This window comes from Pteropus medius, unplaced genomic scaffold, assembly GCF_902729225.1.
Source record: "Pteropus medius unplaced genomic scaffold, Ma_sr-lr_union100, whole genome shotgun sequence".
Lineage (NCBI taxonomy): Eukaryota > Metazoa > Chordata > Mammalia > Chiroptera > Pteropodidae > Pteropus > Pteropus medius.
Genome location: NW_024355522.1, coordinates 692,895 through 710,634, shown reverse-complemented (window position 1 = coordinate 710,634; position 17,740 = coordinate 692,895). Strand labels below are relative to the sequence as shown.

At 47.4% G+C, this 17,740-nt stretch overlaps 1 protein-coding gene and 1 long non-coding RNA gene across 2 annotated transcripts in view; one reads left to right on the top strand and one right to left on the bottom strand.

Moving 5' to 3' along the window:
• Window positions 1-10,152, bottom strand: part of AR (androgen receptor) — a 146,602-nt gene extending 136,450 nt beyond the window's left edge. Inside the window, 4 exon segments of the mRNA XM_039858720.1 lie at window positions 6,962-7,432; window positions 7,434-8,779; window positions 9,400-9,684; window positions 10,021-10,152. Of these exon segments, the coding sequence (XP_039714654.1) occupies window positions 6,962-7,432; window positions 7,434-8,503 (1,541 nt within the window). The 5' untranslated portion in view covers window positions 8,504-8,779; window positions 9,400-9,684; window positions 10,021-10,152.
• Window positions 10,153-10,308: 156 nt separating this feature from the next.
• Window positions 10,309-17,424, top strand: LOC120599637 (uncharacterized). Its single transcript, XR_005651954.1, has 3 exons — window positions 10,309-11,629; window positions 12,234-12,404; window positions 17,289-17,424. It is a non-coding gene; the product is annotated as an uncharacterized LOC120599637 (long non-coding RNA).
• Window positions 17,425-17,740: the final 316 nt, after the last annotated feature.

Genomic DNA, 17,740 nt, shown 5'->3' with positions numbered 1-17,740 from the left:
AAAAAAAAAGGACTGGTAACCGCTTAAACCTTATTAGGTTCCTCTGAAGACCTAAAAATTTTAGAGGCACTCTTCTATTCATCCAGGAGAGGTGAATTACCAATCCCAGCTCACAGCTCAGGCAAACTGGGTACAGTCACCCTAAACAGCCCTCGTCCCGGATGAAACGAAGCGTGCTGTAACTCTGAGCACAGCAGCGAAAACCTTCTGCCTCTTAAGTCCCTGAGGTGTTCAGAACTCTGGCTTTCCACAAGGTTGCAGGATACAAAGTAGATACACAAAAATCAATTCTGTTTCTATACACCGGCAATGAACACTTTTGAAAGTATATTAAGAAAACAATTCCATTCACAATAGCATCGAAAAGTTAAAATAAGCAGAAATTAATTTAACAAAAGAAATGTGAAAGTTATAGTCTTACAACTACAAAATACTATTGAAAAAAGTGAAGAAGACCTAAATAAGGGGAAAGGCATCACACAGTCACAGAGCGGGAGACTTTACGTTGTGAAGATGACAACACTCCCCAAACCGATCTGCATATTCAACTCGATCTCTATCAGATTCACAACTGGCTTCCCTGGAGAAAGTTACAAGCAGATCCTAAAATTCATACGGAAATAAGAGAAAAAACCAAAAAACCAAAAACCAAAACCAAAAAACAAAAAAAAAAACCTTGGGGAAAAAAAAAAGAAAATAATCGGAGGACTCGAACTTGCTCGTTTCAAAACACTCAAAAGTTACAATAATTAGGACAGCATGTATCGGTGTAAGATTTATGGAATATAATTTAGAGTCCAGAATAACGCTCACATTTACAGTCAACGGATCCTACCCAAAGGGTGCCAAGACAGTTAAATGGGGCACGAGTGAACAAATGGTGTTGTGATGTCTGGATGTCTCCCACGCAAAAGAAGTCGGACCCCTACTCACATTTAATGAGTTATGTAAAAATTAACTCAAAGTTGACCAAAAAACTACATTTTAACAGCTGAAACTATAAAACTCTTACGATAAAACCTAAGTGTAAATCTTCTTACCCTGGATTAGGCACGGCCTTCTGAGATGTGACACCAAAATCGCAAGCCACATAAGCAAAAAATAGATTGGACTTCAAAATGAAAACGTTTGGGCTTCGATGGCTACCATCAAGAAAGTGATAAGACAACTCAGAAAATGTGATAAAATATTCACGAGTCCTAATTTGTTACAGTTCTTGAACCCAGAATATAATTACAAACACTTACCATTCGATAATAAAAAGGCCAATAAACCTATTAAAAACGAACAAAGGATGTGAAAAGACATTTCTCCAAAGAAAATACACAAACTTCCAGTAAGCACATGAAAAGATGTTGAACATTACAGTGATTAGAGAAATGCAAATGAAAACCACTTCGAGATACCACTTCACACCCACTACGGTAGCTATAATTAAAAAGGCAGACAACAGCAAGTGCTGGCAGGATGTGAGGATTTTGGAACCCTCATATATTGCTGGTGGGATCCTAAAACGGTGCAGCCGCTTTTGGAAATAGTTTGGGAGTTCTTCAAAAGATTGAACAGAGTTATCACAAACGCCATTCCTAGGTATGTACCCAAAAGAATTAAAGACGTATGTTCAGAAAAAAAATGCCCGCACATGCATGCTCATAGCAGTATTTTTCATAATGGCCAAAAGGTGGAAAGAATCCAAATGTCTATCAATCGTGGTACATCAGATGTGGTACTTCCATATACTGGAACGTTATTTGGTTATAAAAAAAAAAAAGAACAAAGAAAATCAAGCAGAAGGCGCTCAACACATGGATGAATACTGAAATTATTATTCCGCAAGAAGCTAGTCACAAAAGACCGCATGTTGCATGATTCCATTTGTATGAGATGGTAGGATAAGCAAATCTAGAGAGGCCAAAAGTAGGTGGGTGGTTGATAATTGCTCCAGGTTGTTGGCGTTGGGGGCTGGGGCAGGTAAGTGATTAAAATGTTCTAGAATTCACTGCGCTGATGGTCACCCAACTCTGAATATACTAAAAGTCATTAACTGTACAGTTCAAATGGCTGAATTATATATATCGGGAATTATGTCTCAATCAAGCCATTATTAAAAAAATAAAACTCAGGTACTGCACGATTGAAATTGGCAGCATTCTCAAGTAAGTAGCACTTTAGAGCTATAAGCTTCTGGAGATGAGCCACTGTCAGCCCCGCTGTGGCCTACAAGTTGGCAGCAGGAATTGGTGTGGGAGAGAAGGGGTAGCAGCGCCCATGAGTGTGCAAGGAATTGTGCATAATTCCGTCTCTCGTCTCTGTGCAGCAGCCACTGAAAGTAGCCTTTACTGAGCAACAATCTAAAACATTATGTCACGTGGGAAGCTTTGAGCAAAAAAGCTGGGAATTGTTGCTCTAGAGAGCTTTGCCCACATGGTAAACAAATGTTACAGAAAATGCAACTATTTCTACTCATTGCACTAGCAAACGGATGTTCAGTGAGCAGCCTCCTGGCCTGCTCAAACCTACCTGAGTGCAAGAGAATGAGCTGGAAGATATTGGGTCTCTTCACTGAAAAGAGCGTAACATAAATATGAGATTTCATAATTCTCTTCACTATGGTGGATGCCAATCTACACTGGTCACTGTACAGAACTTGACGGAGCTGTCTCGGAGGGGAGAGGGTCCAGTTTTTCTGAGGCTTTGAGAAAAGGGTGTCAAAATGACCAGCAGACAGAGGGACACAGAGATCAAGAGAGAGACAGAGAAAGCAGCCTGCAAAATAGTTCATTACAATGACGAGTCCTCCAGCCACGTGGGTCAGCTCCCTCAGCAACTGTTGACTCAGGTTCTAACCTCAAGGTAAAAAAGTTCAGCTTTTCATTTTGCTATCTATCCCTCAAGTCACTCATCTTAGAGGTGCTGAGGTTGATCTGATTTGCTACCCCAGATGAAAAGAGAAAAAAAAGAAACAATCTTTAGGGGCACGCCACAGGTGTAACGGGAAAGATATGCTGAAAAGTAGGAAGGAGAATTTATAGTTCGATGTCAAAAGCATTAAAGGAGTGGAAAGAAGGACAATCCGGGACAGGCAGCAGCACTTGAAGCTGCAGACGAAGAGAGACTGGTAGAGGTCGGGGGTGGAGAGGGGGTGTCTTCTTCCTTTCTGAAGACCAGCCTCACAAAACTTGATTTCTGTTTGCTTTTTATTCTTCAGAGCCGTGATTTTAGGTTTCGTTATAAAACAAGCCCCTTGATTGCCTTACCCAGCCAGCATGCCATCCCCTGCTTGAAACCAATGGTCTTGATATCTCCATGAAAATAATAACAATAATAATAATGGTAATAAAATGATCATGCCCCTCACTCCAACTCACATAATCCCACCGAGAGCAGCCACAGCACACACAAGTCAGAGTGAGGAAGCCAAAGATTTCTTCGTTTGAAATGTGTATATGTACACCAGATGAGAAAATTACTACAGAGAGGAAAAACACTTAAAAGAGAAAATGAAGTGTGCCGGCAAATTCAATATATTATAGGAAAGTTTATAGCTCAAAGAATGGCAGTCTGATGAGGTAAAATTAGCACTGGCAAGAAAGCACCCCGAAGTGACCCTGCAATTGGAAGGCTGCGGGCTTCTTTGAAAATATCTCTCACTGATATTAACCTTTGGCTGAGCTGAGAGAGAAAGTCCGCGGACAACCAAGTGGGACCGTCAGTGGCCACATCTTGCACATATTTCAAAATGGGGGACCAGTCAGAGTGGCTCTTTGGTACCCAGTCAGAACTCACCAGCGATCTGCTGACCATGGAGAAAGGATGTTTTTTTTTCCCCCTTCCTCCCAATAGACTGGCCCTCAAGGCCTACGGACAGAGAGAGCCAGTTTTATCTTGATCCCAAAGCAAAATTCTGTTTTGCAGAACAGACGAACTGCTCTGTGAAAGAGCGTCATGAAAAGGAGGGAAAGGAGATGGAAAGAGGAATCAATAAAATGACTTGTTTTGAAATAACTAATCGAGAAAGGCAGGATTTTCCAACCTCGAGACACTACTGAAAGACTAGTTATTATGAAGACCAGAACGAAGTACCAAGAGAAAAACTAAAATGTTCTCTCTGCCTCTGGATAATTTATCTAAACCCCAACTCTATTTCCAGCGCAGGCTCCCCTGGGCCTTAATTCCCAAGAATAAATATTTGTCATAATCTTGTGTTCGCTGGGATGTAAAGGGCCCTGCTTCTGTCAATTGGGACAGTGGTCAGTTAAGAAAGTGGTAGTCTTGCTTGATCTCTGAAAAAAGACAGCTCCCTAACACATCACCATCACTTTTTTACGATTCCTTCTGTTCAGACCACACGGTGAAGGATGTTCAAAAACCAAAAAAGACCACCTTCAGCCTCTCTTCTCTTGGCAGAAACATTGCAGATGTATAAAAACAGAGTTATTCCAGAAGTTACTAAAGTTAAAAAAAATTCTCATGCCTATAATTCAGTAATGCGTATGAACACACGCACATACACACAGTTGGAGAAAGGGAACGATCGAACAGGTTATTGGAGACCTGTAGAATTTTGAGACTTTTAACTCCAAGTTGGCATATAATACATGCAATACAGAAAACGGTGGAAGCTCTGAGTTTGGCTTAAAAAATTCCCTTGCCTTTCACCAAACCGTGCCTCCACAAAGCGAGGGAAAGAAAGAGAAAGTAAGAAAATGTCTATTCTTAGATTGAAATTGGTTGCGTTCTGATGAAAGTTTCAAAAAACTGACTCAAGTATTTTCTATATCCTGGAAATGAAAATTCTTTATCAACCCCATAACCGGCGCAGCAATCACGAACCAGGAAAGATGAAGTAATCTCGTAGTTTCTTCAGGCACTACGAAATCCTCACGCTTTCAGGTCATTAATTGAAGCAGGTATTTCCAGGTGATTTTCCATTAAGACCTGTGACAAAAACACCTGGCTTACTGCACACCTGACGGTATAAACCTTTTTGCTTTCTCATAGCCACTTCCTAAAAATTTCAGTTTACGTCTTCGAAGACAGACAGTCCTTAACAAACGTGTTCAATCATTCGTTTAATCCCTGTTAACTGAGTTAGTTGAAGGGGACGTGCAGCCGGGAGAAGTTTCCAGTGACTGGGCTTAGCGTAATGGTGGATCTAGAAGCACCTCTGACATCCTCCCCACCCTGCACCCAGAAAAGTTCACAGTGGCAAAGGGATTGGCTGACTAGTGACAGTCTTACCAAAAAAAAAAAAGTAACAAAGTTCTCATAAACTGAAAAAATACCTTTCATCCCATGGTATAACCACCTCGTGATAATAATGAAAACAGAGAACCAAAACAAACCAACCAAAACACTCCAATTTAACTGGAAAAGTCTTTGACACTATAAAGGAACCCTGTGACAATCCTGTAGGCCAAACCTCAAAAACCGAATAGAATATAAAGCCTGGTAGGAAGCTGATTCTTCTATAGCCAAGAAAATATTTTATGAAATCCTATCCTCCTCTTCCTTTCCTAAGCCTATGCTATCAACCTTCCGAGAACAGACATATCGGTGAAAGGAGGCAAACTGTTGGATTTCAGTCGCCGAGGATGCTGAGGCTAACAAAGAAATTTTGGAAAAGTTACAGATAAAAGAAAATAACTACAGAAACATGGAACGACACACAAGTCCGTGGAGGCATCAGCACCCAGGGGGCCCAAGGAGTCGGTTCCCCAGTCACCCTCTGCGCTGTCACCGGGATAAACGAAACCGTAGTTCGCTGGGAAATACGGTCTTCAAGAAGCTCAACAGCTGTGACAAGGAAGGGTATTTAACAAGCAAGAGGAAAGCGACGACCGTTTTTTCTCATCATCTCATTAAAAGTTGGGGCAAGACTATGGCTCATATGCCCCTAATGGCTGTTGCTCAGCTTGTTAGAGGTAACAGTTCATGTTTTCAATTGTCCTTAAAATGAAGGAATAGACTGAAGAGCCCAACCCCTCCCTCCGGAAAGCAGACTTCTGAGTACAGTGGATAGAGCAGGAAATCTTTTAAAATTTATTCTCCAACACTTGTCTAAGTCAGACTTGAGTCGGGTTAAATTCTTCATTAAAGGAACAGTCTCATCTTTCTAGATCTGATGCAAATCTGAAGTAGGGGACTGTAGTTCTGTTAGACCCCAGAGAAAATAAACACTTTACAAGAAAAAAAACCCCACTAAAGCGGCTACTTCCAAAACAGTCAACCTGTGAGGGCCAATTCTCCCAGTGTGGAGTAAAAAACTTGGCCTTTGGTTTTCCTCCACCTCTGCCTGCTCTGATCCTGACGGGTCGGATTCTCCGTGCTGACTGCCAAGCCTAGGGCAAGAACTCGGCTGGTTCCAGGGGAGGACCCTCACCCCTTCTTGACACCCCTTCTCCAGCCCTTCAGGCCGTGCAGCTCAGAGACCACCTTCCTCCGCGATCTCGCACTGCATTTGGTCTCTTTGAAGGAGGCGGGCTGGGCAAAGCCTGGGCCGGCCGTTCGCCTCTGACCGGCCCGAGCCCGGCCGCGGGCTGGAGGGCGGCCTGTCACAGACCCTAAGAGGAGGCGGCGCTCAGCTCCTCCGTCCAAGTTCACAGATTTGGGGGAGAGGAGGCGCAAAAGAAGTGGGGGGACTTAAGGGCTTTATTTGCGAGGGGTGGCCCTTGCAAAGGGGCTGAAGTTTGGAGCCCTTGGGACACGGGGCACCACGAGGCAGCGAGGACTTCAGGAGGCTGGGGGCGGACAGCTGCCAGGAACCGGGGAGGGCAGCGGTGGCCTCGGGAGTCTAAGGGGGAAGCCTCGGCCAGGCCCGCAGTCCACGTTAGGCTCGCGGCTCGGGGAGGCCCCGTCCCTGGCAGCGCTTGGAGCAGCCCCAGGGGCGGAGGGGCCGATCCGACTCGGAGCGCGGGCTGCGTCGGCCCAGACAGACTTATTTGAGGACGGGGAAACTTACCGCATGTCCCCGTAAGGCCCGGAGTAGCCCTCCATCCAGGGGCCCATCTCGCTTTTGACACAACTGGGAGTCGGGTAAGGCACTCTGCTCACCACGCCGCCGGGATACCACACATCGGGCGGGGGGAAGTCGCCTTCCTGACCCGCCAGCCCCTGAGGTGGCCGCGTGTAGCCGTAGGGGGGGGCCACAGAGCCCGCCTCGCCCGCGCTGGCGCCGGCGCCGCTGCCACAGGGCCCGTACATCTGGCCGTCCTCGGCGGTGAAGAGAGTGTGCCAGGAGGAGGCGGCGGCGGCGGAGGGTGAGCCCGAGCCGGGTCCCGCGGCGCCCCCGCCGTGCAGGCTCGCCAGGTCCCCGTAGCGGCACTGAGCCGCCGCCGCCGCGGCCGCCCAGGCGCTGCTGTAGTCCAGCGGGTTCTCCAGCTTGATGCGGGCGTGCGGGTGGGGAGGCGGCGGCGGCGGGGGCGCAGCGGCAGGGCGAGCGGAAAGGAGAGTCGCGACTCTGATACGCGTTCTCCAGGGCGCCGGACTTGTAGAGAGACAGGCTGGATGGCAGCTCAAGTGGCCCGGAGACCTCCGCTTCGCCGCCGCCGGAGCGGCCCAGGCTGTCGCCGTCCAGCGCTTTGGCGTAACCTGTCTTGAAAGGCGGGTAGTCGGAAGTGTCTTCGGCGCCCTTGCTCGGGCGCTCATCCAGCAGGGAGCCCTTGCACTCGGCCAGCTGGGTGCAAGCAGTGGGGCGCACAGCGGGCGGCCCGCCCAGGAGCGGCGCGTACATGCAGTCCCCGCGAAGCTGCTCCCCGGGACCCAGATGCTCCAACGACTCCACACCCAAGCCCATGGACACCGACACCGCCTTGCACAGCTCCTTGGCGCTGTCCGAGATGCTCGAGTTGCCCGCTAGGTAACTGTCCTTGGACGAGGTGGGAGCCCCCGCGGCCTCCCTGGCTCTCCCGCCGCTGCCGCCTTCCGATGTCGCCTCCTGCTGCGGCGGCTGCGGCGGCTGCTGCAGGAGTTGCATGCTGCCGGCCTCGCTCAGGATGTCCTTAAGGTTGGCAGGGCAGCCGCTTAACCCCGGGAAAGTGGGGCCCAGCAGGGACAACGTGGATGGGGCAGCTGAGTCATCCTCGTCCGGCGGTGCTGGAGGCGGCGGCGGCAGCCCCTTGCCTGCGGCCGCGGCAGCTCCGGGCTCCGGAATGCAGCCGCTGTCCGCGCGGCCCTCGGGGGCTGGCTGGTGCTGGGCGGGCTGCGGTTCCTGCTCCAGGGCCAGGTAGCCCGCCGGGCATCTGCCCTGGCTTTGCGGGGAGCCATCGTCGCCCTGCTGCGGCTGCCGCCCGGAACTGCTCTCCCGCCGCCGCTGCTGCTGCTGCTGCTGCTGCTGCTGCTGCAAACGGGCGCCGGGAGGTGCTGCGCTCGCGGGCTCGGGGTGCCGAGGCCCCGGGGTCTGGATCACTTCGCAGACGCTCTGGAACAGGTTCTGGAACGCTCCTCGGTAGGTCTTGGACGGCGGCCGGGGGTAGAGCCTCCCCAGTCCTAACTGCACCTCCATCGTTGAGCTCGGCCGAATCTTCCTCCTAATTCTTGGATCCCGCTTCCCCTCCTCGCGCTGACAAGAGTTCAACAGGCGGCGACGCGGTGGTCACTGCAGCGAGCTGGCCACCTGCGGGAAGCTCCCGAGAAAGAAACTTGCAGGAATAAACATACAGGAGCGCGGTGACAGGCTCTGAGCCCCGTGCAGGGGGACGCGCGCGCCGGGCACGGTCTGCCCCGCCGGGCTCCGGCTCCCGCTGGGCACTCGCAGGGCAGACTCGGAAGATGCTCAAATCTTGAAGAAAAAAAAGAGTGTAACTTTCGCCGCCTTACCGATCAGCGTGCGCTAAAGCAGGTGCAGATAGCGACCGCCGCCACGTTATTTTCTTTTCTGCTTCTGTTTGTGTGCAGTTTTAGTCAATTCATTTTTTTTTTCTCTTCTGCTCTCTTTTTTTATTTTTTCGCCCCCAATCTTTATTTTTTTTTGGCTACTGGAGAGCCTGACTGCCTCTCCTCATCGTTTGCTCTTTGGTCCCACTCAGCAGCAGGGGGCAGGGGGGAGTGCTGCCTGGGGGAGGCAGAGACAATGAGGGGGAGTGAGGGGAACCCGGGGCCCTACTGCGATGCCGCCATACCGGCAGAAGGTCCCAGCTGCAGGGGCTGGAAGCAGGTCACGACCCGGCTCCGCAGGCCGTCTTCGCCGCGCCGCGCCCCACGCCTAGCTTCGCCTTTCGCCAAAAAGGGAGTTAAATCACTACCAAGCTTGGGCTGGCCAGGGCAGGCCGGGCGGAGCCGGCAGATGGAGGGGCAGGCGGAAATGTGAGCGGGCGGCTTGGCGGCGGCAGCGGCGGGAGGGGAGACCCGGGGAGGGGACGGGGTGCAGGGGAGGAAGACAAAAGCAGCCGTCAGTCCTACCCCGCAGTTGCCTCGCTTCCTCCGAGTGTCTGGCAGCTTTCAAAAACTTCACCGAAGGGGAAAGGGTAGCTCCGGGGCGGCGGCCTCGAAGCCGCCGCGCTGCCAGAGGCGCTGCCTGTCGCCAGAGCCCCGCTGGGCTTGACGCGGTGCGTCCCTTCGGCTCCTGCCCCGCACTGGAGCGGCGAGCTTGCTAGCCTTGCCTCCGCTGCCTCCTCCGCCTCCGGGCTGGCTCGGGACCCTCTGGCTCTCCCAGCACGTTGGCTCCCCAGGACCTCGGAGGGGGCGCTGGGAGGTGCAGAGCGAATGCAACAGTTTGCGAGCCGGGTCCCGCCCCCGCCGGGCCGGCCTCCGCGCCTTCCCACCTCCTTCCTCCCTCCCCTCCCCTCCCTCCCCTCCCCTCCCCTCCCCTCCCCGTGCGCAAACGCCCAGTGGCTTTGAGAAGCAAGTGCTGGCGCAGCGTGGCTAAGGGCGGGAGGCGGCCGCTGCAGCCCAGGGAGACCCCCCGCTACCCCGGCAGCCCCCGCCTCCCCGGCCCAGGCTCTAGGCACCGGGCCCGAAGCCTTAACCTGGAGCTTTATTTTGAGGACAGTTCTGCCCGAGCTCCCGGAGGCCAGCGCTTACCGGTTGGGTTCCGAAGTCCAATCTCAGAACAGGCAGTGAGCGCGCGTGGGACGGCGGGGTGCGGGGTAGGCAGGGGCCATCGGAGTGTCAGCCCCTTCGGCCAGGGGCTACGCTCAGGGCAGACGGAAAAGTGCAGACGCGAGGCTCTGCTTCAAACTCGGGACGAGCTGCGGCCAAGGCGGCAGACACTTGTTGAAAGCTTTCAGATCTCTCCAGAGGGCAGACTGGGCCTGGTGGCATGGTACCAGTTGCTCTAGGAACCCTCCGCCTGGGAACCAGAAGTCATCTCTACCCTCCTTTTTCCTGTCTGGAATTGCCTCTAACCGCATGCTTCTCACCTGCCCGTATGTGCAAAGGCAAAATCACCCAGACAACCAGTCAAAACACGCGAACACCAGAAATACTTCTCATGTACACGGGGACCTCGATTCTGTCCAGGATTTTGCAGACGTTTGTTGACATGCGGGCACTTCCTTTTCCGAGTGACCTTTGCATACTTTAAGCTTGCAAACTGCGCTTTTCGAGGACTGGAACTTACATAGGATCGTTTCTCCTCCTCTTGGTGGCCAGCCAGGAGTGGATGGTGACATGGGGTACTGCCATCGCTCTTCTCTAGAGGAGGTCCCATAGTCCCTGTGTCAAGATGGAGAAGCAGGTAGCAATGAGAGTAGAAGAAATGGAAGGGTAGACCCATAGAGAGGGACATTTCTTTCTGTGTCAACAGGATTCTATGCCTCCTCGGCTTTTAAATGTTTTAGACCTTTGGATCTGAGCTGGGTCCCTCTGTCCCAGAAGGCTTCTGGAGATCTTCATCTGGGCCTCTTCTACTTTTCACAGGTTTCTACAAAGACCAACCTCATGCGCCTTTCCTTTCTCTGACCAAAAGAGGTAACTTAATCCTAAAGGCAGAGAACACTGAGGATTATCAGCTCCATTTTCCAGATGAAGACATTGAAGCAAGGACATCATCTGTCCTATGTTCCTCAACTAGTCTTCCATCTCATTGCTATTTTAGCTAGACTCATCAATGTCAAGGGCACTTAGGAAAGGACTATAAATGAACTTTACAGAACCCAAAGGTCTGAGGAGCTTTGCACCTGAGAAGGTGAACAATTATCTTCTGGGATTGTAATGGCCTCAGCCTTCCCCGGACACTTCCCAAACATACCCGGGTACCTTCGTTGGGGAGGAATCTCACAAATCACACCTTATGGGAAAGAAGCAGCCTATTCATAGAAATGTCAAATCGTAACAAGGCAAATTCTCCATTCCCTATTGTAATGGGAAAACAGGAATATGTAATTGAAGTGCACAGACACTTTGAAAACCTTATTTGAATAGTCATCACGACCTCTAGTTCCACTAAAGCTTTTAACTAGGGTTGCTCAGAAGGAACTGCGTCAGCGTGGCTGGGGGGAAAGTAGAATGGAAATAACAGTCTCAGAGCCAGGAGACCTGTTTGCCTGCAGACTAACGAGAAATCTTCAGCTCCTTCGGCTTCCGTTTCTTGCTCTGTGAAGTGGGGAGAACAGGAGGTAGAGGCCGGACCAGATGGTCCTTCTGACGCTGACAATTTACAATGAGTTTTCTCATTTCCACCCAATCGGAGGTAAGTCTGGAGGGGGCGCTAAAGGTGGTGAAATGACCAATGGACGGGGGTGAGGAGGGTCGTTATAAGCAAAGAAGCCTGAAGAAAACTAAGATGAGAACTAATTCTCTGAATAACTTCCTGCCATCGAATAGATGGCAGCCCAACAGACATTGAAACCCAGGTCTGAATCATTCCAAAGTTCATATTGCTTCCACAGCGTCAAAAATTGTTTCCACAGTTTTCTCATCAGACATCTGTGGCCAGTGATGTCTGTTCTCAAAAGGCTGATGTGCTAATTAAAGGAGCTCCTGTATATGTAACAATTTCGTAAGAAGGAAAACATTCTACAAATCCGGGGGATCGCTTTGTTATGTTTCATTTTTAAAGGTGGTGTGATCAACATCTGCCTCATTGTCAGGAAAGGCTAACTGCTGTGAATGTAACAGGGGCATATTACTTTATTTTGAATTTTAAACTCTGATCTCCCACCTCAAATCCGATTTTGCTGCCATTGCTTTTAAGATCGAGAGACACTGCTGAAGAAAGTTACATAAATTATGTGCTCTTACTCTCTTTCTTCTCCTCCTCCTTCTTTTCCTTCTTCTTTGCATTTATTTTTTAGCAAGGAAGTAACCAGCGACTCCCTCCCTCTCAGGGGGCATACGTTTTTGCCATGGACTGCCTCTGCAATTTCAAGGGGACTTTCTTTGCTCATGGAATTTTCCCTAGCTCCTTGCTCCGTAAAGCCAAGATCAGCTGACCTTTGGGGAATGGTGGACCTTCTCCAAGTCCTGTGAGTTTTATTTCCGATATATCTCACAAATCTGCCCATGTCTCTTTATCTCTGCTGCTGCCAAGCTAGTTCCAGGCACTGGCCTTTCTTACCTGCACTGCTGTAAATGGTCTCCCTCTTCCACTCACGTTTCTAGCAACGGGCTCTGCATTGAGAAGCCAGGGGGAATGTTTTTTTTTTTTTAAACTGAGACTTATTTTTTTTAGAGTAGCTTAAGGTGCACAACAAAACAGAAGGAGGCCCAACGATTTTCCATGTACTCTTTGTTCTCACACAAGCACAGACTTCCCTCAACACCCCCACCAGAACAGAAGAACCTATACTGATACATTTTAATACGCTAAGTCCATTGCTTAAGATTCTTCTTGCCATGAACTGTTCTGTGTTTGGACAAATGTATAAGACATGTATCTATCATTATGGTAACATGCAGAGTATTTTCACTCCTGCAAAAGTCCTCTAAGCTCTGCATGTTCACCCCCAATCCACCCCCTGACAACCATTAACCTGTTTACTGTCTGCATTGTTTTGCCTTTTCCAGAATGTCATGTAGTTGGAATCATACAATATGTAGCCTTTCAGATTGGCTTCTTTTGCTTAGCAATAGGCATTTAACTTTCTTCCACGTCTTTTTATGACTTGATAGCTCATTTCTTTTCAGTAGTGAATGATATTCCATTGTTGGATGTGCCATAGTTTATTTATCCATTATCTACTGAAGGGCATCTTGGTTGCTTCCAGGTTTTGGCAATTATGAATAAAGCTGCTCTAAACATCATTCTTGTGTGGACATAAGTTTTCAGCTCCTTTGGGTAAATACCAAGAAGCACAATTGCTAGATTGTATAGTAAGAGTATGTTTATTTTTGTAAGAAACCACCAACTGTCTTTCAAAGTGACTATACCACTTTGATTTCCCACAAGCAATGAATGAGAGTTCCTGTCACTCCACATCTTTGCCAGCATTTGGTGGTGTCAGCATTCCGGATTTTGGCCGTTCTGGTAGTGGTATCTCATTTTTTTAAAAAAATTTCCATTTCCCTGATGACGTGTGATGTGGAACATCTTTCCATGTACTTATTTGTCAACTGTACGTCTCCTGCGATGAGCTGTCTGTTAAGGTCTTCGGCCCATTTTTTAATCAGGTTGTTTGCTTTCTTATTGTTGAGTGAATTTTAAGAGTTCTTTTTTGAATATTTTGGACAATAGTCCTTTACTGATGTGTCTTTTGCAAATATTTTCTCCCCGTCTGTGGCTTGTCTTCTCATTCTCTTGGCATAGTGTTTCGCAGAGCAGAAGTTTTTAATTTTAATGAAGTCCAGTTTATTCATTCCTTCTTTCATGGATCATGCCTTTGGTGTTATATCTAAAAAGTCATCACCACACCCAAGGTCATCTAGGTTTTCTCCTGTGTTGTCTTCTGACTTCTGACAGTTTTATACTTGGCACTTTACGTTTAGGTCTGTGATCCATTCTGAGTTGATGTTCGTGATGGGTATAAAGTCTGTGCCTAGATTCCCCCCTTTTTTTTTTGCACGTGGATGTCCCATTGCTGCAGCATCATTTATTGAAAAGACTGTCTCTGCTCCATAGCATTGCCTTTGCTCCTTTGTCAAAGATCAGTTGAGTATATTGATATGGGTCGATTTCTGGGCTTTTATTCCAGAGGGATTTTTTAAAAACAACCTGATTAAGGTATTATTGAGATAGACATTCTTAGTACCAACTGATAACTTTTTACATATGCATACACTCATAAAACCATCAGCCAATCAAGATAGTGGAAATACCCCTCAACCCCAAAATTTCTTTTGTGCTCCCTTTTTACTTCCTCTCTCTACCACTCCTATATTCCCCTTCTGGCCATCAATGATCTATGCTTTGTCACTATAGATTAGTTTTCGTTTTCCAAAGTTTTCCATCGCTGGGCGCATCATCATTTGTTTGTCTGGCATCTTTCACTCAGCGTAATACCGTTGATATCCACGTAAGCTCTTATGTGTCTCAGTAGTTTGTTCTTCTTTAACGCTAAGCAGTATTCCACTGTGTGGATGCACCACAATTTGTTTATCCATTAGCTTGTTGATGGCATTTGGGTTGTTTACAATTTTGGACTATTACAAATAAAGCTTCTATGAACGTTTATGCATACGTCTTTATATAGACCTGTGCTTTTATTTTCTTGACTGTATGTTTAGCAGTAGAATGGGTGGGTCACAGAGTAAGTGTATATTTATCTTTTTAAGAAACTGCAAATTTGTCTTCCAAAGCGGCTGTACTATTTGCATTCCCATCAGCGGTTCCTGTACATCCTCACGGACACGGCTATGGTCAGTCTTCTGAAATTTAACATTCTGATTTGATGTGTAGGCATTTCTCATTTAACTCACATTTATCCAATGAATAATAATGTAGAGCATTTCTCGTGCGATTCTATGTCATTTGTATATTTTCTTTGACAAAGACTTTGCTTACCGGTATCTTTCTAAGAGCAGAAAATCTTAATCCTGATTGAAGTCCAACTTTGCAATTTTGTTCATTTACGTAGTGTGCTTTTGGTGTCAAATATATAAATATATATATTTTCCTAACCCAAGATCACACACTGTGATTTCAAAGCCTGTGTGTTTTTCCCTAAAAGTTGCGTAGCTTCGCTTTTACCTTTAGGTCTATGATCCACTTTGAATTAATTTTTGAATATGGGTATCAGTTCTTTCGTATACAGATTTCCTATCTTTGCAGCACCATTTGTTGAAAAGACAATCCTTTCTCCTCTTACGTGCCTTTAGACCTTTGTTAATAATCAATTGTCAGCATATGTTTGTATAGAGGGCTCTTTTTAAAGGTGGATCCGGTCTTATCGCTGGCTTGCCACTCACTGCTCTTGGTATATAAACGTGCGAACCTCTAACCAGGCGCTGCATGACCTGGCATCTCTCCACCTCTCTGATTTCATCTCATACCGCTTTTCCTCCTGCCTCCTGAGCTCTGCTCACACTGGCCTTTATTCGGAGTTCCTCAAATGCCTAAAGGCCCTCCGTCCTTCTTTCCGTAAGCTATTCTCTACCTGAAATGCTGGTTTGTCCTTCTCTTGGGTAATTTGGTTAATGCCTATGTATGTGGTACTTCCAGAATTCCCGGGCCCCCTAGGGTTGGGCTGCAGGTCCCCTCACTCTGACGCCACGCCTACCTTTTTTATGTTTTAACGGTATCCAGTATTTTTTCTTTGGAGGACTTCTCACAAATACGACTAATATTACTTGTTCATTTAGTTGTTTAATATCTGTTTTCTTCACTGGACTAAAGGGTTTTTTTCTTCTTTTTTTCTGAGAGCAGGGACCATGTTGGTTTTGTTCATTATCAAAGCCTTAGAACTCAGACTGGTGTGGCACATGGTCAAGTGCTCGATAAATATCTGCTGAATAAACAGATGCATTCCATTTTCATGGAATTAAAATTCTATTTCCAATCTGGGAGTTTGGCTTTGGAAGTTTGCAAAAACCCCTTTGGTTTCAGCACGGTTAGAAATGTAATAAACCTTCTCTTCACATACAAACAGAGAATCCCTCCAATTACGCAGTGAATGAGTTTTTATTAAGCACGGACTGTTGGCCAGGCTCTGTGCTAGGCACTGGGGATTCCCTGATGAACAGAACACCGAGGTCTGTCTCTCTCAGGAGCTCATTCACAATCTAGGAAGGAGAGTGTGGAATCCTATAAATAACTGCATCTGAGCAGGGCTGGAAATGCTGAGTGAGGCTTATGAATCAATCCTCAGGGTTCTTCCGTCTGCTGATTTGTGATTGTTTGCTATTTCCTCCACTTTGAGGATTATAAAGGACTATTTTCTCATGTCATATTTTCTGCGTGCCACTCAATGTTGGAGCCTCCATCTCATCTTATCCTTTCCCACAGCTCCAGCCCTAATTTCTCCCCTGACCACCCTCTTCCGGGCTGTCAGCGCCAGAATCAAACTCGTCAGGTTGTTGCCAGGCAGACACGCACACTCAGTACTCCAGATGTTCTGTTATCTTTAAGAAGAGCATTCCAGACTTTAATGTGAAATCTCCCACATTTTTTTTAAAAGTTGACAACAGATCCAACTGGTTTAAAAACATCACTCAGGACAACTTTTTGCAGGCAGAAACCAATAACCCAAACCCAAACCAAAACACATCTATGGACAGGAATTAGTTCGTGGGATGCCAGTCTGCCACCTCTGACCTTCAGGTTCAAATCGGTGCTCCACAGCCTAGCCTTCGAAGCCTATCACCGTTAGGGCCTAGTCTCTCCCTGCAGCCCGTTCTCCCACCTGCTTCTCCTGCCGACCGCCCAGGCCTTTAGCTCTGTCAGACTTCCTGGGCTCCCTCCGAACTACAGTCTCAGGCCTGCCTACCTTTTGGTCATGCTGTTTGCTTTTACTGAAATGTTATTCCCTCTCTCCCCTCATGACCGAATTCAACTTACCTTTCAAACACAGGTCAAATACTGAAGTATCTGAGAAGTGTTTCTGGATTTATCAGTCATTATTATACAAGCTTTGTTCTTATCTCTTTTAAAACACTTAACATAACCTGATATATATACATATATATGTATATATATATTTTTTATATATAGTGTGTATATGTGTATATGTATGTGTGTGTATGTATATATATAGTGTGTATATATACATACTATATATGTTCATTATATATCCATATATTCACATGTGGATATATAACATATAAAGCCCTCTTGCACGCAGAACCCCCTACTTATGCATAGCCGTTCGTTCATTTCTTATCTATTCAACAAAAGTGTGGCGCTCCTACTACATGCCAGGCGCTATGACAGGCGCTGGGACTAAGAGCTCTAAATGTTCCTTTTAACCAAAATGTAGGTATACGATGTTAAACGCTAGCTAATTACATGGGGGCACTGTCTTCATGTCTGCTTTTTGACTGCTGACAACGACAACGACTCCCTGGGGACCCACTGCGATGCTCTGGTATTTGAATTCCAGGACAGTGATAACTACTTACTTTTCTACAGAAAACCAGGTGAGTAGGGGTTAGCTCTATAAGGAGGAAACTGAAACTCTGAAATATCGAGCGGTTTATCCAAGGTCAGACAGATGACAGAAGGCCGGGCCAGGACTATGGACCTAGATGTTATATCCCTAAACAACTGAGTCTTATTCCTGTGCCCCAGCTGCCTCTCTGGTGCTCTGGCGAGGTGCCCTGTCCATATCGTACAGATCAAACAGTAGACAAGCGGGGGAATATTGTAGCTACAGTACAACAAAGCATCTTGTTACAGATTCTACAGTTACTTTTGATAAAAAAAAGAAAA